Here is an 18758-nt window from a genome sequence, read left to right as displayed (position 1 = left end):
AAAGTACAATAATGTTTACAATGCCAACTATCTTTGGTTTAGTTCAATTTAATTTAGCTTAATATTGGCATGCCAACATGTGCTAATCTGGACAAATGACCCGGGCCTGATGGCGCACAATTAAAAGTCTCCAGATATATTACAGCTCATCCTGAGCGTATATGAAATATAATGGCAATCCAACCAATAGCTGGCGAGACAATTCAGTCTGGACCAAAGTGATGAATCTTTATTGGCTGGCTAAAAATCAATAAGTGTTTTCATTTCTAATCCCGGTAAGATTTAATTTCAGAGAGCAGCGCCTTGTTTGGTGATTTTCTAATCATCAGAGGAATGTGTTGCTTCTCAGCCTTCCAGGTATGTGATGATGTAGTTCTACATCAGAGGTATTCCCACTGTTTGTTCTGGATATTTCACCTCTTTTCCTCACTCAGCCTTTTCTGCCTTATTAAACGCCAGCTTTGCTAATCTCTAAGTGCTCCTAGTAGCCTCCTGACCTCCATTACATCATCAATATCACAATCACTACATTAATCTCAGAGGGAGCGGCGGGGGAAAAGTCTGAGAGCAGACTGCTCTTCGAAATAATAGCACCCACCACCTACTCTGCCTCTTCCCTGAATAGCTCCATTGTTAGCTCTGTGATCTCAGTGTATCCATGCAGAGAGTACATGTTGGTCTATTTGAACAACCACTAAAGGTTTAAAGGTTTTAGCTTCAGTCACCCGGAGATAAGAGATCCGGGTTCGCTCAGCAGCAGGTGCATGTGCAGAAATCTTTTTGGAAAGGCTGGTGTTGGATAAATGGAGTAAAAACAATGATTATAATGAAATAAATTCACCTCTGAGATGCAGTGGTGCATTCAAGAGTTTTGTTTCAATAGTATCCAGGTTAACTTGGTATTGAATACAAGCGCCAGTTTGTCACGACTAATCATGACATTTTGTTGAGCGGAACAAACCTGAATAAACTGAAAACTCTCTTTCGCTTGTGTGTCAAGAGGAGTGAATGAAAATGTTGCTTTTCGACTCAACTCGAGACCTTTAAAACCAGCTCCTGGGCCACAGCCGAGATGTCCTGGAGCAGTCGAAGCACTTTTAAAAGTCTCTGGATCCACCAATAACAAAAATCGCAGCTTTTAAAAGGGCCTCACAGTGATGAAGGTTAAATTCCTCCAGAACTCACTCAACCTGCTATTTAGCAAATGTTATACATGCTTAGCTCAGCCGGTGATTATGGTAAACATGATACCTGCTAAACATTAACCTGTTAGCATTGTCACTGCGGACACGTCGCTCACAGAGCTGCTGGTTAACACACTTAAACTTGTTTCAGTCACACGGGCCTGTTGAGACTTGAGATTCAGTCTTATTTGGGGGCCGTTGCTGGATGTTATCATTGCAGACAAAGGAGATGAATGTTGCACGATACATGTGACCCAAATAAGGACATTCATTTGTTTGTCGATGACTGACTTTCCCACAGTATAGATTTGTGTATTCAGCCTTAAGTCTGTCTTGTGAACACGTTCTCAGAGCAACTTTTCCCTGTGATTGCAACTTTTTGCCGCTCCTGCACTTTTGCACGCATTTTGTCGGTCGCTCTGGATAAGAGGTGTGCTGAGTGTTGAAAAATGAAAATGGAAAAAAAAAGGCAGAATATGAGGTGACAAAGAGGCCGAAAAGGGAACGGGGAAAAAAAAAAAAAACACACATGCCGAGCCTTTTAAGCCGGATGAGGGGCAAAAAAAAAAAAAAATGAACAAAAATGAGGAAACTGGACACTCTGAGAGGAAAAGAAGACAGAAATGAAAGAAGGAAGAGGGTTTCTGCTGCAGCGAGTGGAAACTTCAGCTGCGTGCTGCTCAGACCGTCGAGAACCAGCTCTGACCGGTCCGGCCCTGACGCACAGGATGGGACTCCATCCATCATAAAGAGCAGCCAAGAGTGCTATGATATTAGCAAACAGCTGCTGACGAACAGCAGACAGCACCGCCTGATGTCATCTTGTGCTTCCTTTTAGAAGAAGTGATATTTTTGTATTTTTTTCGGGAGCATATTTTGAACTGAAACCAGCAGAAATAAAACCTAAAAAACACCTGTGTGTTCCCACCAGAAATAGGTTCTTGAACAGGTGGTTGAGAAAACCGGATCCAGCAAACCACCTGGACCGGACTGCAGCCAGAACTCACACAAAGTCCGCGCCAACATGAGCCCGATATCGGCCGCCGCCGCCCTGTCTGCCCAGCTCCCATCACAGCCTAACTCTTGACCTTTGGCATGTTTTTTTTCATGAGGTCACGTGCAGCAAACGGAGCTGGTACTGTACTTCCTCCATCTCGCCCTGCCATCCCCGGCGGGGTTAAAAATAGACCTCATCCCTTCACCGGGGAGAATGAAGTGCTGTGTGAGCACGCCTCGTACATTTTTTCACCCCGACGAGAAATCACTCCTCGTCCCGCCATCGGGCCTAAAACTCACGAGTTGAAAGCTCTTTCATGAAGGAGAAAATAACCGAGAACATGTCGTGTTTCCTGATGAGTGTTGAGAACAGAGGAGAGATACGTTACAAAGCATCAGAGGGAAAGCATATCGTGGCTGCAGGCAGAGCGTCAGATTGGGAGACAAAACCCCTGGAAGCGGCGGAGGGGGCTTCAACACGTGCCGCAAACCAGAGAACAAGAGGCGGAGCTTCCTGTGTGCCTGTGGGTGTGGTCGGACTGGATGTACAGGATATGTGTGGGGTCTGTTTGAGAATAAAGGCAGAGGAGAGATTCTCAGAAACATGATGCTGTTTACAGTGAAGAGCAGAGAGGAGGGGATTGGCCGCCCCTCCTTCCTTCCTTCGGTCCCTCCCTCCCTCCCGTTCTTCTCCTCAGATTCACTCCCTGATTTCCATGTCGGTCCGGGATGCTGAGTGCTGAGTGTGCATCCACTGAGGAGAATGAGGAGCAAAGCGGAGACGAATAAAGAAAATAACAGAAGGGAAAAGAAAGTACAAAGAGGGTGAACGAAATCTCCGCTTCTCGTCCCAAATGAGTGAAACACAAGGATGGATCAGTCTGACCTGAGGAGTGTCTGTTACCTGCTAATGCCTGAGACGCAGCCTCACCGCGTTTTACCCCGAGAAATAAAGGTTACAGTCTTAAAATACTTGTTTTCCTCAGTAACAACCTTCGACCCAGAGATTCAGGAAAAGGAAAGAGCCAGACACACAGCAGCACTTCCTCCATCTTCAAGGCTTTTCAGGAGGTTTTAAGACGCAACATTGAGTCAAATGTAATACCTGAAACTGGGAACGATAATGCAGAGAATTATACATTTTTTCGATACTTCCTAGAAGTGTAAACTGTCGCAATAGAAGAGAAAATCATTTAGATTTGACTTTAACACGTCGAAGGCCTGCTTTTGAGGAAACTGAACTGTTGAATGCTTTTCAGGAATCTTCAAGACCTGCAGATATAATGACACATACACACACACACACACACACACACACACACACACACACACTAAAAGCAAAACATTTGTCTGGACCTGCAGGGAGCTGTAACTCATGCTTACTGCAGGTCAGAGGCCCCTCCGCAGCTAAAACAACACACTCAAGACACACATGCACAGCAGCGTATAGTGTGTACAGCTTTTACAGTTGTGTGCCAGTCGGGCCTTGCTTGTGGGGGTGGGAGGGAGGGGAAGGGGGGGGGGGGGGCTGAAACTGGAGAAGAAAACAGCCAGGGAGACTGGGAGGGAGGCTGCAGGGGGGAGTGCAGCGGGATGAAAGCAGCTCAACAACTTGTGTGTTTGTGTGTGTTTGTGTGCGTGTGTGTGCGTGTGTGTTTGTGTGTGCGTGTGTGCGTGTGCGTGTGTCTGTTATGGTCCCAGTAGGCCGAAAACAGCAAAGCATGGCTGGGGAACACACACACACACACACACACACACACACACACACTCAGTTCCCCTGTTGCTGCTTCCTGTTTGCGTCCTCTGTGTCAGTCTGTCTCCGCTCTGTGTGTGTGTGTGTGTGTGTGTGTGTGTGTGTGTGTGTGTGTGTGTGTGTGTGTGTGTTGCATTGTACATATCTTTTTCCAGCAGGGCCCCTTACAGCCTTTTACTTTATCACACACACACACACGCGCACACACGCACGCACACACACACGCACACACACACACGCACACACACGCACGCACACGCACACACACACACACACGCGAGTGATCCATGTGTCCTTGTGAGGATGAAATAGTAATGAGGAAAGGTCTTTTTTTGGCTCGTGGCCAGAGCAGCAGAGCATCAGTGAATAATAGATCACTCTCTCCTCTCCGTGTGTCTCTCTCACATGTCCTCTCCGTGTGTCTCTCTCACATGTCCTCTCCGTGTCTCTCTCACATGTCCTCTCCTGTGATGCGGCACTTTCTCTGACTCATCTTGACTTTTCTCATCCCTTCTCCTCCCGTCAGCTGCCCACACATCTCTCTCCGTCTTCTCCGTCATTCATCAAATGCTTCCGTCTGTCTGACAGTCAGTCTGTCTCTCCTTGTTTTTCTTCTCCAGCTCCCCACCAGCTATCACATCGCAGCGCTTTAATCCTTCCTCCTGCCGCTCCTCTTCCTCCCAACCGTTTCCTGCTCACCACAACTTTTCTTCTGCAATCTTATCATCTCTTCCTTCACCTATACGCTCTTTTCTCATTTCATCTCCGCTCACATCAAACTGAGCTACGCTGGTTTGCTGATATAAACATTTGCTTTTTTTGTTGTTTTTTTTAAATCTGTTTTTCAGAGGTGTAATAAACTAAATATGAACCTAAATAAAGTTTTTAGGTGTCAGATGGTACCACACAATTTATTTGCATGTTCTCACAAAATAAGTATGAAAGCGTGACCTATACTGACAAGGGATTTAAAAAAAACAAATGTATACACTTGAGCATCGGGATTTATGTTTTGCGATACTGCATTGATTCTGAAAAACACTGTATTCATTTTTAATTTATAGTTTATAAGCAAAGATTCATGGCAGACAGTTTGAGTTTACCCGCTAGCGAGGCTATAAACTGGCCTGCGTGGCCTCGTTGGTCGAGAGACACTCGATGGTCGTAGAAGTCTGTAAAGAGTCTCCCTGCAGGATCTTGTACTGTGGTTGACATCTGACTTCTGATACGCCAGTAAACCATGAAACGCTAAAATCCTTGTAAAGTATGTGATTTCTTTTTGTACGCTCCTCATTCCCTCAAACAAATCTGAAGGTCATCGAAGCTAAACAACAAAACATTCAGGGCTGATTTATCCCAGCAACTCCATTTAAGTTTTTTGGTCCAAATTGTTGGAGATCTTAAAGGCCTTTGTGGATCTTAGTGGTTCAGGGATGGAAAAATAATGAACTCATCATACTTGTCAAATGTTTGTCTATCTGTTGCACAACATGGTTCTATAGTCTCAGTTACAACGTCTCTGTACCTTTATCTTGTGACCTACGACCTCACTCAGTACTATCTACAAAATCAGATATACAGAGGGAATGGGGGTGACCGTCAACTGTTTCACTGTATATAAGCTGAACTGGAGGAGAGACTTCGAGCAATGCTGGACATCTTTCTTTGAGTGTACATGTATTTGCTCCTTCTTGCAAGAATAAATGTCCGATATGTTTGAGTTTGAAAACAGCCTCTGAGTCATTTTTCTAACATTCAGATACTGTTTGTTTACGGCTTTTCTACCTACATTTTTGGGTGAGTATCATTTGACCAGCCAACAAATCAACTAAAAGTGAACTAGAATACGACGATAGAACGGCAGCGCAGGGTGTTGTAATGTTGACCAAGCTTACCGTCAGAGAGGTGAAGGTCATGCACATGCCGCCGAACCCGTTCAACGCCAATGCAAAGAAGATGAGGATGGACAGATCTGCGGGAGAAAGAGCAGATCAGATGTTGTTACTCAGCTAACGACGCCCATCGTGTCCGATCGATGAAAGCGCCGCCGCAGCATTAATGCGCCGCCGGTGCCCGCGTGTTTAATGCGCTCTGTTACCGGTCGCCTGCACGAGCAGCACGACAGCAGCCGAGTGAACACGACACGAGAGCAGATACGTACCGTTGGGATCGCTGGCACCGTAGGCGATGAGGAGGCAGGAGAAGGCGAAGCAGGCACTGGGGACACAAAGCGACGGTTATGAGTAGGAGGAAGGCGGTAAAAGAAAAGAAGAAGGACCTTCAACTGTGTTCTCATCCAGCCTCACCTCCCCAGGAGTCGCAGCTTCCGCGGCCCGTATTTGTCCATGACGATGCCCAGCGGCAGAGTGATGGCCGACAGCAGGAAGGAGCCCACGGTGAAGGCCAGGTTCAGCATCTCGTCCTGGTCCTTGCAGATGGGCCAGTCGTTCATCGTCAGGTACTCCTCTTCTGTGTCGGGCTCAGAGATGGTGGAGACGTTGAGGATGGAGCTGTTGCCTGGACGCAGAAAAAGAAGAGGAGACAGAAAGATTTAAAAATGCAAGCATTTTGTTTTGCAATATTATCCTGCCATGCTGTCAGATCATCATTCTCCTTTCTGATGATCTAACAACCCTTGTCGACGTGTTCAGTCGTTCAAGAGGTTTCCCCTGAGATCTAAAATAATACCTTCTCGGTATTTCAACAGAGCTCGTTTCTAATTTTTCTCCTTCGGGCCTGAGCTTCTACATTTACCCTCCCTCCCGTCCCTGAGAGCTGAGCCACTGATCGAAAAGCCAGGAGACTCATTAAAAAGGTCACGTAAACAATCCGGTGGGAAAAGAACACAATAAATAAGATAAACAGGCACCAGAAATAGTCCCAGCTGAACCTGGCACAGTGGAGGGGGACTCTGCGTCTCGGTTGAATCACCGGTAAACACAGTCCACTGAGTTCAGTCTATTTCAGTCTTTCTGCTCTAATAGACTGTTGCTGCTGGTTAAACTCTGCTGATATCAGCAGACAGACAGACAGACAGACAGAGGACGAAGAGGAGGGCTGACAGAACTGGTCAATCACCTCCACTTGTTTATGGTCAAACCGGCAGGAAAACAATAGAGATTCCGCATTTAGCACATACTGTATGTGGAGGAGGGAGGAGGGGGGATGGGGGAGGGGGGGGGGAGCGACGAAGCACTTAGTCATCTGAGAGTTTTCCTCCATCCAGTCCTCGGGGCAGCTTGTCAACTGCAGCTCAAACTTTCTGCTCCGTCTAATAAACAACAGAACTGGAAATCTGCTTTCCCTCCGTGCTCTTAAAGCGGGGGTGTGATGTTGATTTCTGCCTCTGCTGATTCAGCTCATGGTTAAAATGGGGACCGGGGAGGAGGTGTTGACGCTGAGGGGGTTTAGAGGAACAACAGGAAGTCATTACGTCATATAAAAGGCACTCTGGGGGAGAGAAGTGTCTCGTCAACTGCGAAGATGAAGCGCTGGTGAAAGGTCAGATGAGCATCTGATGACTGCGGTGTTGTTGTAACGCGGCTGCATTCAGAACATTCACGGAGGACACTTGAGCTCGAAGGGGCCGCACTTAAGTACACAGCCGCACGAAGATTAGTCTGAATATTCACACAGATACTGAAGCACGTCTGTGAAGTGTTGGTGAAAGTCATCCACCTCTAATGTTATGGATTTTCTTGAAGTGCATCCTAAATATAGAATCATTTGAATAATGATTGACAAAATAAATCAGTAAAATCAAGTTATCGTTGTGGATCAACAATTACCTTCTTATCTCAACATAAAGCTGTGGACAGGGAAACCTTCATTTGAGTAGTTATTAGTAACAGTAGCATGATAAGTATTCAGGTTTAAGTCAAATTAAATCGGTGCATTTTCCCTTTAAATGGTCAAACTAAAGTCAGGTAGGCCTGCAGCTCTGTTGGGCTGCAGGCCTTTTTCATAGCAGACATTTTGACTCGTCATTGTGGGGAAAGCACAGGTGTTCATGACGGCTGCGTTCAGACAGAGCAGAACTGGGACGAGTTAAAATGCCTGCTGTGGAAATAGCTTTGTTTTGAGCCAAATGCTGACGTCAGCATCCAAAGATCTCTCAATGACAGCGCTAACATGCAGATATTCAGCAGGTATGAGGTTGTTTCTCATGTCTACCAACTTGTTAGCACGCTAGCATTTGCTAACTTGCACTAAACACAAGGTACAGCAGAGGCGCACGCCGGCATCTGTCAATCATGTCGTAGTATATTAGTTTGATATGAAGAGTTTTAGTTTCATTTCATTTCATTTTTTTTAAATGTGTGTTCAGCGTCCTATATTTTTTATTCAGATGTATAAATGAAGTCATTTTTGCTCATAAACTGAAAGGTGCACACGTCTTCCTCAACTTAAACCAATAAGATTGGCTTTGCCATGTTTACATCAGCAGTTTAAGAACCAGACGCCCGGCCGGAGGGTCAACAGAGTCGGTAGGAATCGTCCTCTTGGCAGCGTGAACGTTTGTTTGACAATTCGTGCCAATCCATCCTCTTATTGTTGAGACATTTCAGTCTGAACCAACGTGGCTGAGCAACTAAAAGCCCTTTTGATGGAGCCTTTCTGTCAACAGGCAGATTACGTGCTCGGCCTCGCCGGCTCCTACTGGAGGTGAATTAGAGCATTAAGTGCTGACTGTTGGACTAACAGAAGGCAGCAGCATCTGTCCCCCAGCGGCCCCCGACTGCTGACTAATCAAATGGTCGCTGCAGACCTGAGTCAATAAGGGAAGAGTCCTGTGCACGCGCACACACACACACACACACACACACACACACACACACACACACACACACACACACACACACACACAGTCAGGGACTTCTCTGAAAACTTCTCTCTATTTAGTCACACTGTGTTCGCTGTGCGTCAGCTATTCAGGGGATGTTCAACACAACAAAAACTGGTGTGTGTGTGTTTCTTGACGTGTCCTTTTCTTCTGTAAGCTTCTCCTTGTACACACACATGATGTCAAACAGACTCACTCCTACACCATCATTTGGTTTAATCATTACTCAAATGCGCTGACAGCTTTGTTTCCTTGAGTCGTCCCTTTATTCGTCGAAAGCACAGAAGAAGCAGCTGATAACCCGATCAGAGGCGCGCTGATAGAGGAGGATCACAAACGATGTCAGGGGCGGTATTAATACACAATAAGGGGGCAGTGGGCTCAGATTCAGCCACTGATCCTGGTCATCAGTGGCTTTATTCGGAGTTGTGTTCATCTGCATGTAAAGCCGACGGAGGTCAAGTGATGTTGAGCAGGCTTAACACGCAACGCATGAGATGAGAAGGGAGGAACAAACATCCAGCCACTCAGACTCTGTTTTCCTTTTCGGGAATGACTTCCATTCTGTTCACAGCGAGCTGAAACAAGCTTTTCTGCTGGCCGAGCAAACAGAGCAAAACAAAAAAAAAAACGAGAATCTCAGCGACAGATGGACCGAGTCATGACACAAAACAAAGAGACGAGAGGAAGGTGAGAGCGGTGGATGACTTAGACGAAGGCATGTACATTTCTCTCACCTCCTCCTCCTCTCCTCCTCTCCTTCCCATATGTTACTGCACTGTGTTAACAGGTAAATCCACTGTGGCTCTCGTTGTAAATCATCAGACGTCCTACTGGCTGAAATTCCTCCACACGCCACAGCTGCGAGGTGTTTCCTCAGACAAACACTGGAACGACATTATCTCGGGGCGAACCGTTGTCGTCTGGTGCGCTCGGCCTCTGACTGCCTCTCTTTGTCTCACTGACATGAGTCGATAATGAACCGTATCGTGCTGCAACTTGTACTTCTTGTGCTTTTCACATATTACGTATTCCTGGTATGTGACAGTGGTCTTCCTTTTTTTATTTTTCAAAACATGTTTGGGGGATAAATGATGGAGAAACGCATCCCGGCACACCTTAGATATGATAAAGGGATCGTATCTCTTCATATCTACGAGGACATCAGACAGCCGTAACACAACATCAGCTCAGTGAGATGGACGACTTCTGAGTCATCTTTTTTTAATAGTGCACACCAGACTTTTTTACTTATAAAGCACTGATAAGCTTCATTTTTTTTAGGTTGTTTGTTGCTTCTCTGTCAATATAGAAACAAAATGAACAAGTAGTTAATTATGCTTCGTTAATTAACTTTTTTAAGCCACAATGTTTTGGCCTGTAAAACCACAACTTGTCATTTTTTGTAAAAATGCAACTAACAAGATAAGACATGTTCATTTGTTAGCTTCAGAAGTCTTGATAGGAGGATTTTGTGTCTACCCTTATTTCTATTCTGCTAATTGTGCAAATAAGCAAAAATAACTGCTTACTCACTCCAGCTGATGACACACGAGACGCGTCAATCTTCTCGTTTAACTTGTGGAAAAGAAGCGAAGAAGAAATTGTGTAAAACTAGTGTTTCCAGTTTTGCTAACTGTCTCCTAGTTACAGTTTAATCTTGTCAGCTAAAAACAAAGGATGCACAGAGATGTTCCAAAATGTCAAAGTAGTCCTTTAAATAATGATCAATTCTTCCATTTTGTAAAGATAAAGATTTTAACAGGCAGGGCCATAAAGTCTTCTTCACATACAGACAATGAACCGTTAATAGTGAATTAGTGAACGATTTGGAAGTATAACGCTTAAATTTCTCAAATATTCTGACTTTTCTGAGTAGCGCTTAAAGATTAAAGGATTTTTCGCATTTTTTCGAGCCTGCCAAGAAAACTCGGTGTCGGGGAACACAAAGAGGGAACGTTGCTGCAACTATGGACGATACAAACTAGTGTTGCAGCATGTCTCTCATCACTTCAACCAGGTTTTATTACAGAAACCGAGACTGCTTATATATATATATATATATATATATATATAAATAAATATAATATAATAATAAATAAATTTATAATAAATAAATTTATAATAATCATAATTTATAATAATAAATATATATAAATATTTAAGTTATATAGGTATATCGGTATGTTTGAAAGGTTTTACAATAGAAACTTAAACATTTACAACTTCTAACATGTAACATGTAATGTAACCTAACATCCTAACCTAACAGACAGATCCTCTGCACACTAAGAGTAGGACATTGCTGCACGTCTACGTAACTCCGAGACACCAAACACACTGTGAGCAAACACACACACACACATGAACTGCGCATGTTGCATCCTCTTGACCTCATCATCGACTTCTCACCGCTACCAGTAAACAAACGAACTGCTGATGTAACACTGCTGACCACGTTGGAGAGCCGGGACGGCAGGAGACGCCTGATCCAGACAGACACACGGACCTCAGGGAGAGAGTTATCGCTCAGCAGATCATTCAATCAAAAGGCCTCGTGCACAAATGAACTCCATGTTTTTATCACTGCTCCTTTTGTAGGATACAAAGAGACAAATACGCAGACAAAGACGCCATCAGAGGACCAAAGACAGAAAACCGTCTGTGTGGTGATCAGTGTGGAGAACGAAGGGATGAATGGTCTCATTCAACGCCGCCCGGCATCGGAGACAACTCAAACTCCAATGATGGAGATGAACTGGACGTTTCTTTATTCACTGTGTTGTTATGTTTCACCTTATCTGTGCTGCTGTGACGATCAGCAGATCCAAACCAGGAGGAACTCAAGTCCTGATCAGCCAAAGCGATTTTTCACAATCTCGTAATGACCCGCTGAGTGCAGCAGCTCGCTGCATCACGTTTGATCAGAGAGAGTCGGGGACAGAATAAAGCATAAAATAATCTAATCTGACCCGTCTGCTGCTTTGTTGTTTCAGGAGCACTTCGGAGCTGCTTCTGAAGCTCGTTGCCTGCCGGCTGCCGGTAGACCGGCTTTTTTTCTACAAGAGAAATTTCAGCTGTTGGCTCAATAAGAAATCCTCTGTTTGCTAATATGGAGATATCTGCTTCTCTCAAAGATCCCTGTTCCCACGGAAGAATTGACACCTCGCAGGTTTGAGGTTGCTCACTTCCTGAAATAGGTTCTTGTACGTTTGTTTGCGTGTCGCTAAATCAGCATAAAGAACCTGTGAATGCTGAGAAGCTTTTGTTTTTTCTCAGCAGCTCAGAGAAACTCAAGGCGTCATCATGCAAGTGTGTTCCCTTCACATCCTATGATTAAATCCAAGAAGCCCACAATGAGAGGATGTTTTAAAGATACCGGATCAGCTGTATGACAGTTATTTGCATGATAAATATTATCATAGTAGCAGCAGTAGCGTCATGAAAACAGTTTGTCAATATGATCAGCCAAAGTACAAGTAATTCATCACTGGTTTATCTCAAAGCGATTCATCTCATTGTTTTATTATTGATGTTTTATTACATCAAATATGTTCCTCTGACTCTGGGGGGTCCGGTGGGGGAGGAAGTGGTCAGTTTCTTTTCGAGAAGGGGAACTTTTCCAGGTGTAATAATGCACTTGTGAAGCAGCCACACAGCCTCAGAGTTACGGCCGGCTGAAGACTAACAGCGAGATAAAGCGAGCCCACCAGACAGATCTCTGTGGGCTGCTCCTCATCTCTAATTAACGCTGGCTAATTCAGGATCCAATGGCCGAGGGCAGCCTCAATCTCAGCCTGAACTGACATCGGTTTGAGTTGCATTGTGGGCAAAGCAGGCACCAGGTTTCGGGCAAGGAAGAGGAATATGTGGAATAAAAAAAAATTGCATCTCTGTGGTTTTGGCTGCAACTTTGAAACATGTCAAAGGTCCCCAGTATACTGTATACTGATAATATACTGATTATATACTACAGTAATGTAGAGTAAATATACATTTAATACAGTAAATACAATACATTTACTTAATCTTTTTTTATTATTATTTATTTGACTTACTCCGAGTAAGTAAATGTGCCCCCATGTAGGTACACTTGGTTTTAAATGATGTAAACCAGACTCACTCGGTCCTTTGCACAGGTAGGAGTAGAAGCCCTCAGACTTGAGCATGATGAGCAGAGACGACCAGCCGAGCAGCACAGCGGAGAAGAGCAGGTTCTCGATGACCGCCGTCACCGCCATCCACCAGCGGCGGGAGAAGGCCGTAGCCAGGGTGGGAGCCATGTCGGCGGGGGTCGCAGGTCGCCGAACGCTGACCTGACTGGATCTGAGGGAGGCTGCTGGAGCCTGGGAGGCAAGAAAGGGGAGAAAAAGAAGAAAGAAAAAAAAAAAGAGATAGATTGATTATTTTACTGATCCAAAGATGATGATCAGAAATGATATTGACGTGTTCTGATATGATGCGCATGTCTTGTTGCTTGTTCACAGAGAGCTTCATTAGCTCTTCATATTTAGAATATATTCGAACAATATGATCTCTTGCAATACGTCTTTATTTCATAATAAAGTGTTTTAGAGCCAGAAACATATGCAATCTTTTGTTGTAGCTTGATGATGATGATGATGATGGTGATGGTGATGGTGCTCTGGAAGAAGACTATCAAAAACAGAAAACAGCTGAGGCCTTTGGGGCACAAGCCCCTTCTATAAATATTAAACATGCCCGCCCCCTGACAAGTCTGATTGGCTTGAGGGTTGAACAGGTCGTCTCTGATTGGCTGCTAGTGACATAGTTCTTGCAGCAGCTACACGTGAGGTTGAGGTTGTATTCATATCCGGTGGGAGAAGATTGTAGAGGGCACTTTACTGGCAGATCATGTTGTTCACTCAGCTTTTACATGAAAAAAATCGAATTAGATTTTTTTTTCAGTTTTAGGCTCGAACCAAAGTCTTCAAATCCATCATTCTTAATATTGATGTCAACAGATTAAAATGGTTTATCTTAATTTGGTGTTTTCAAAAAAATAAAATACCCGAACAGGACACGAGTACTTGTTGGATTTGTTTGCTTTGTGATGAAAGAAAACATAAACTGAAATGTTTACACCGTTGAAGCGGGTGTCTGTCGAGCACGACAGAGATATTTCCATAAAAACAAATGTCCCGTTTTCAGAAAAACTCCAGTGCACGTGAATGCAACGCGAGCTCGAGCCGGTTCGAACCAGTGCGGCGCGAGATTCTGTTGTCTGCGCGAGCGCGGCCGGACCGTAAATACGACCGACATCACAAAGACAGACCGGACACGTGCAAAACACACCTGGTGTTCAGTAATTAAGCTCGTACACGACTTGAACGGTTTCATAATAATGTCCTTGTTTAAAATGGGACACTTCGCTGACTGTGACGCTCTTCATTCAAACAAACACGGCCTGACCTGAAACCGTAACAGAAACAATAGAGCCTGCCTTTTCAGTTTTAATTCGTTTCATATTGTTCAACGAATCCTATTTATGAGCAATTAACTCCCGGACCCTCGTGGCGCGTGGAGGGCGAGTTGTTTTGATGTCGTCCGTCGCTCGAGCGCAGAGCACCGCGGGGGAGGAGACGCATCAGCTGGTGACACGCGGACCAGACTTCACTCGGGTTTCCCGTGTTTTTAGGAAGCGGCTGAGAACAATGACACAAAGTGTATTGCGGTGAATGAAGAGCAGCTTTAGAACTGGTCTGAACTGGACTGAAATCATCCGCACAATACCCCTCCTCCCCCTCCATACCCAATCTGCATCTCTACCCTCCTCCTCCTCCTCCTCATCCTCATCCCCGCGCAGTTAGCCAGGATGAAACACTCACTTTCCGGGTGGTATTTTCAAAATAAAAGGGCGAGTGAGTTTCTCTACTCGCTGAGACTTTGATGACTGGGCATGCAGAAGACGAAAATGCGCAGCTGGGTTTGTAACTACTTTGACTTTAAAGTTCATATTACCGTCATCAATCAACGGAAGTTCAACATTGTGTGAAACGAGCGATGTTTTCCGAACGTATTCGTTGTCCGGTTTTATTTTAACGTTTCTCTTCCGGATGTAGACGGACAGCGTCTCAGCGACTTGACGCACACGCACGCAAAGAAGCGCTCAGCTGTTCAGTATCAACAACAGCAGAGGGGAACGTGCATCACGCTGCTGAAACAAAGACAGTTAACGAGCAGCCAGCTGACAACAAAAAGCTCCCAGACACGGAGACTCCCCGATCCTCCCTCATCACAGCAGCTCCTGCGACAACAGGCGGCTTTTATTCTAAAGGGATGAAATCCGAAGTTTCACGCAGCAGCAGAAGTGATCGGTCCTCACGGGGAAAGACATCACGACTGACTGATGAAAGCAGCTCGGCGTGTTTGCAGCCGGCGTGTGCAGGATGACTCACTGAGGTTATCAGACCGAGCTGATAAGCTCCGCCGGAGCCGGAGTTGATAACAGTGTTTACAGGCTGTTTGCAGCTTCAGCTTCCTCCCTGCAGCCATTAAACAAAGGAGGAGGCTCGGAGGGCAGCGGGACATTTCCCTGTGAAAATACCGCCCGTTATAGACCACGTCTCTATCGGACGGGGTTTCCTTTTCACGGAGCGGACCGGAGTCCCGAGTCCGCCTCTCCTCCGCTGAGGCGGCGCGTCGGGGCTCCGCGGTCGGAGCATCCTCACCTGAGCGCGCGGGTCCGGGGACAGCGGGAGCAGCTCCGTCCAAAGTCACGTCCGCCTCTGCAGCTCCGCACGTCCCACGACGACCAACGCAAACGGCAGCGGTGGAAGTTGACGCGCAGGATGCCCGTCTCCTTTCTTTAAGTCACTATTTCTCCTCTCATCGCTCATTGCTGCGGATTTATAGCAGCGCAGCGGCGACGCACAAACACCGCCGCCTCCCTATTGGCCAGTGGCTGAGCTAGAGACCAGCCGCAGCCAATAGGAGACCTCCCATGTTATATGTGTTTCTCGATAGCCCCCCCAAAAAAGCTGTTTCTTAGGTATGTTTGAACACCAGACTGAACAGCTGATAATAACTGGAAGCAAAGTGGCTTTTACTTTGAAACAACAACAACGGGGTCATAAACGGGGTAATGCAGAAGAACATTTCATTTTGCAGCAATTTTACAGGTCAACAACAGGCCAATAAAACAATGGAAACTTTGTCAGATGGTAACTTGGGAAGTGTTAACTTAGAGGCAGTTTGCCACATTGTTCAGTGTAATCAGATTTATATACAATATTTTAGTTTGGTGAAATATTTAAACAGGAGAAATGATCTGCATCAGGATTAAACGTCTCAAAACTTCTTTGGACTCTTTGTTTTTATGTGACAGAAAAGTTAAATGAGCTGTTTCTAAATTCAAGACTCCACAAACCTCTGTTTTCTGTGTCTACAGCGCCTCTGCCTCCCTGGTTGGTCTGTTAAACCATTAGCATATATGAGCTGACGCCCTGTTTACTCTCAACTTCATGCCAAACTTGTAATTCCTAGAAATACAGGAGAGGAGGGTTCACATGTTCCAGTGGAAAAGGACAGCCAGAATAAAAATAAGAAAACACTGCGGGGTCTCGCGGCGAGGGCGACACCTAGTGGCTGCTTGGAACCAGGACTGCGACTGTTTACCCCACAGACATAAAGTATATGTATTTATATACGAATATATGTCTGTGGTTCACACCGTCACAGTTCAGCCAAACGGTGATTTGATCACGGCGGTGGAGGGGAAGTGTCTGACAGCAGAGAGAAGACAGTGTGGGACGCATAACTGCAGAGGCAGGAAAAACAACGTGTGTTTACTGTGTGTTTACTGTGTGTTTACTGTGTGTTTGTGTGTGTTTACTGTGTGTTTATGTGTGTTTACTGTGTGTAATCTCTGTATTTGGTCCTCTGTCTTTGTGTATTCTGTCTACATGTGATGGTTTGTGCACAAAATATGAATCTGCATCTACAGATAACTCCCTCGGTAACGTTACAGCACCGCTGACGGATTAAAACACAGGAGCCTTCCTGAGGGGTCAGAGGTGGGACCCTACATCTCCGGAGGTGGGACCCCTACATCTCCAGAGGTGGGACCCTACATCTCCGTAGGTGGGACCTCTACATCTCCAGAGGTGGGACCCTACATCTCCGTAGGTGGGACCTCTACATCTCCGTAGGTGGGACCTCTACATCTCCAGAGGTGGGACCTCTACATCTCCAGAGGTGGGACCCTACATCTCCGTAGGTGGGACCTCTACATCTCCGTAGGTGGGACCTCTACATCTCCGTAGGTGGGACCTCTACATCTCCAGAGGTGGGACCTCTACATCTCCAGAGGTGGGACCCTACATCTCCAGAGGTGGGACCTCTACATCTCCGTAGGTGGGACCTCTACATCTCCGTAGGTGGGACCTCTACATCTCCAGAGGTGGGACCTCTACATCTCCAGAGGTGGGACCCTACATCTCCAGAGGTGGGACCTCTACATCTCCGTAGGTGGGACCTCTACATCTCCAGAGGTGGGACCCTACATCTCCAGAGGTGGGACCTCTACATCTCCAGAGGTGGGACCCTACATCTCCGTAGGTGGGACCTCTACATCTCCGTAGGTGGGACCTCTACATCTCCAGAGGTGGGACCTCTACATCTCCAGAGGTGGGACCTCTACATCTCCAGAGGTGGGACCTCTACATCTCCAGAGGTGGGACCCCTACATCTCCGTAGGTGACTGTTGTTAACATTTCTCTTACTGTGAGGACGATGAAATCTTTCTGCAGTTATCTGGAGAGCAATGACCTTCTTAACTTACATTCTTGTATTAAAGGAACAGTGTGACCTCTTCACTGTAATAACTAGTTTTCTTGTTGATTAAGGACCAGGGAGTAATTCATAATAATACTGAAACTTTCCATCAGTTTGTGCCGTGATGACTCTCGTTTCTGTATATGAATAAAAAATAGCAGCATTAACAGGGATGGAGTTTTTAGAAAGTGTCTGACGCAACATTTATTTTTATTGTGTTTTTCTAATACTCTCATACATTAAAAAGAGATGTTTAACAGCAGGATAAGAAAACATAATCTGTATTATGTTTCCTTTAATGGTTTTTCTATTTTTTTTAATTTTTTTTTTTGTCCAGTCTACAACAGTTTATGTGGATTTCTGCTTTGTGAAGGCTCGAACAGCCTCATTAAAGTGTTGCTTTAAAACAAACGGCACTTTCCAGCGACGGTCAGATTCTCCTGCAGGGTTGCGTGGTCACTAAATTTAGGAATATGCGACATGGAAGCACAAAGAAGAAAGTCAGCGACCGAGGCTGCCTTCAGTCAGGTGATGTCGGCATGTCATGGTGCATTTTCTCAAACTATTTTTTTTTAAATTGAATTAACCCTAACTAATGTGCACTCATGAAGTCTGGAGCTTTCAAGTTGTTCCAGGACCCCGGTCCACCTCCCCGGTCCAACCCCAGTCCATCCCCCGGTCCACCCCCGGTCCAACCCCAGTCCAACCCCGGTCCATCCCCCAGTCCAACCCCAGTCCATCCCCGGTCGGTCCAACCCCGCTCCATCCCCGGTTGGTCCAAACCTGGTCCAACCCCGGTCGGTCCACCCTTGGTCCACCCCCGGTCGGTCCAACCCCGCTCCATCCCCGGTTGGTCCAAACCTGGTCCAACCCCGGTCGGTCCACCCTCGGTCGGTCCACCCCCGGTCGGTCCAACCCCGGTCGGTCCAACCCCAGTCCACCCCGGTTGGTCCAACCCTGGTCCATCCCCGGTCGGTCCAAACCTGGTCCAACCCCGGTCGGTCCACCCCCGGGCGTTTTTTTTTTTTTGCAGACGAGATTGTTTTGTTGTGCGGTCGATTAAAACCATTTCTAATCTTGATGCTCTGCATCTTTTAAAGGGAATGAACCACAAACACTCCTAAAACTACACTCCTTCATAACTCTTATTATTTGATGGTGTCTGTGACTCATGTCATTGTTTTTA

The 18758-nt window shown here is 45.8% G+C and overlaps 1 protein-coding gene across 2 annotated transcripts in view; it reads right to left on the bottom strand.

The window, feature by feature from the left end:
* Positions 1-15814, bottom strand: part of LOC138196996 (large neutral amino acids transporter small subunit 4-like) — a 31698-nt gene extending 15884 nt beyond the window's left edge. For both annotated transcript variants that reach the window (XM_069147425.1, XM_069147426.1), the window contains exons 1-5: positions 15469-15814; positions 12900-13122; positions 6240-6450; positions 6095-6150; positions 5829-5905 (exon numbers count right to left, since the gene is read on the bottom strand). In XM_069147425.1, the coding sequence (XP_069003526.1) occupies positions 5829-5905; positions 6095-6150; positions 6240-6450; positions 12900-13059 (504 nt within the window). In that variant the 5' untranslated portion in view covers positions 13060-13122; positions 15469-15814. The remainder of the gene's footprint in view (positions 1-5828; positions 5906-6094; positions 6151-6239; positions 6451-12899; positions 13123-15468) is intronic.
* Between the last annotated feature and the right edge of the window lie 2944 nt (positions 15815-18758).

Source organism: Embiotoca jacksoni, unplaced genomic scaffold (assembly GCF_022577435.1).
Source record: "Embiotoca jacksoni isolate LCO1_2020_lvr unplaced genomic scaffold, fEmbJac1.0.p SCAF_14, whole genome shotgun sequence".
Taxonomy (NCBI): Eukaryota; Metazoa; Chordata; class Actinopteri; family Embiotocidae; genus Embiotoca; species Embiotoca jacksoni.
Note: the sequence above shows the minus strand (reverse complement) of the source record. Positions and strands in the feature narration are given on the sequence as shown.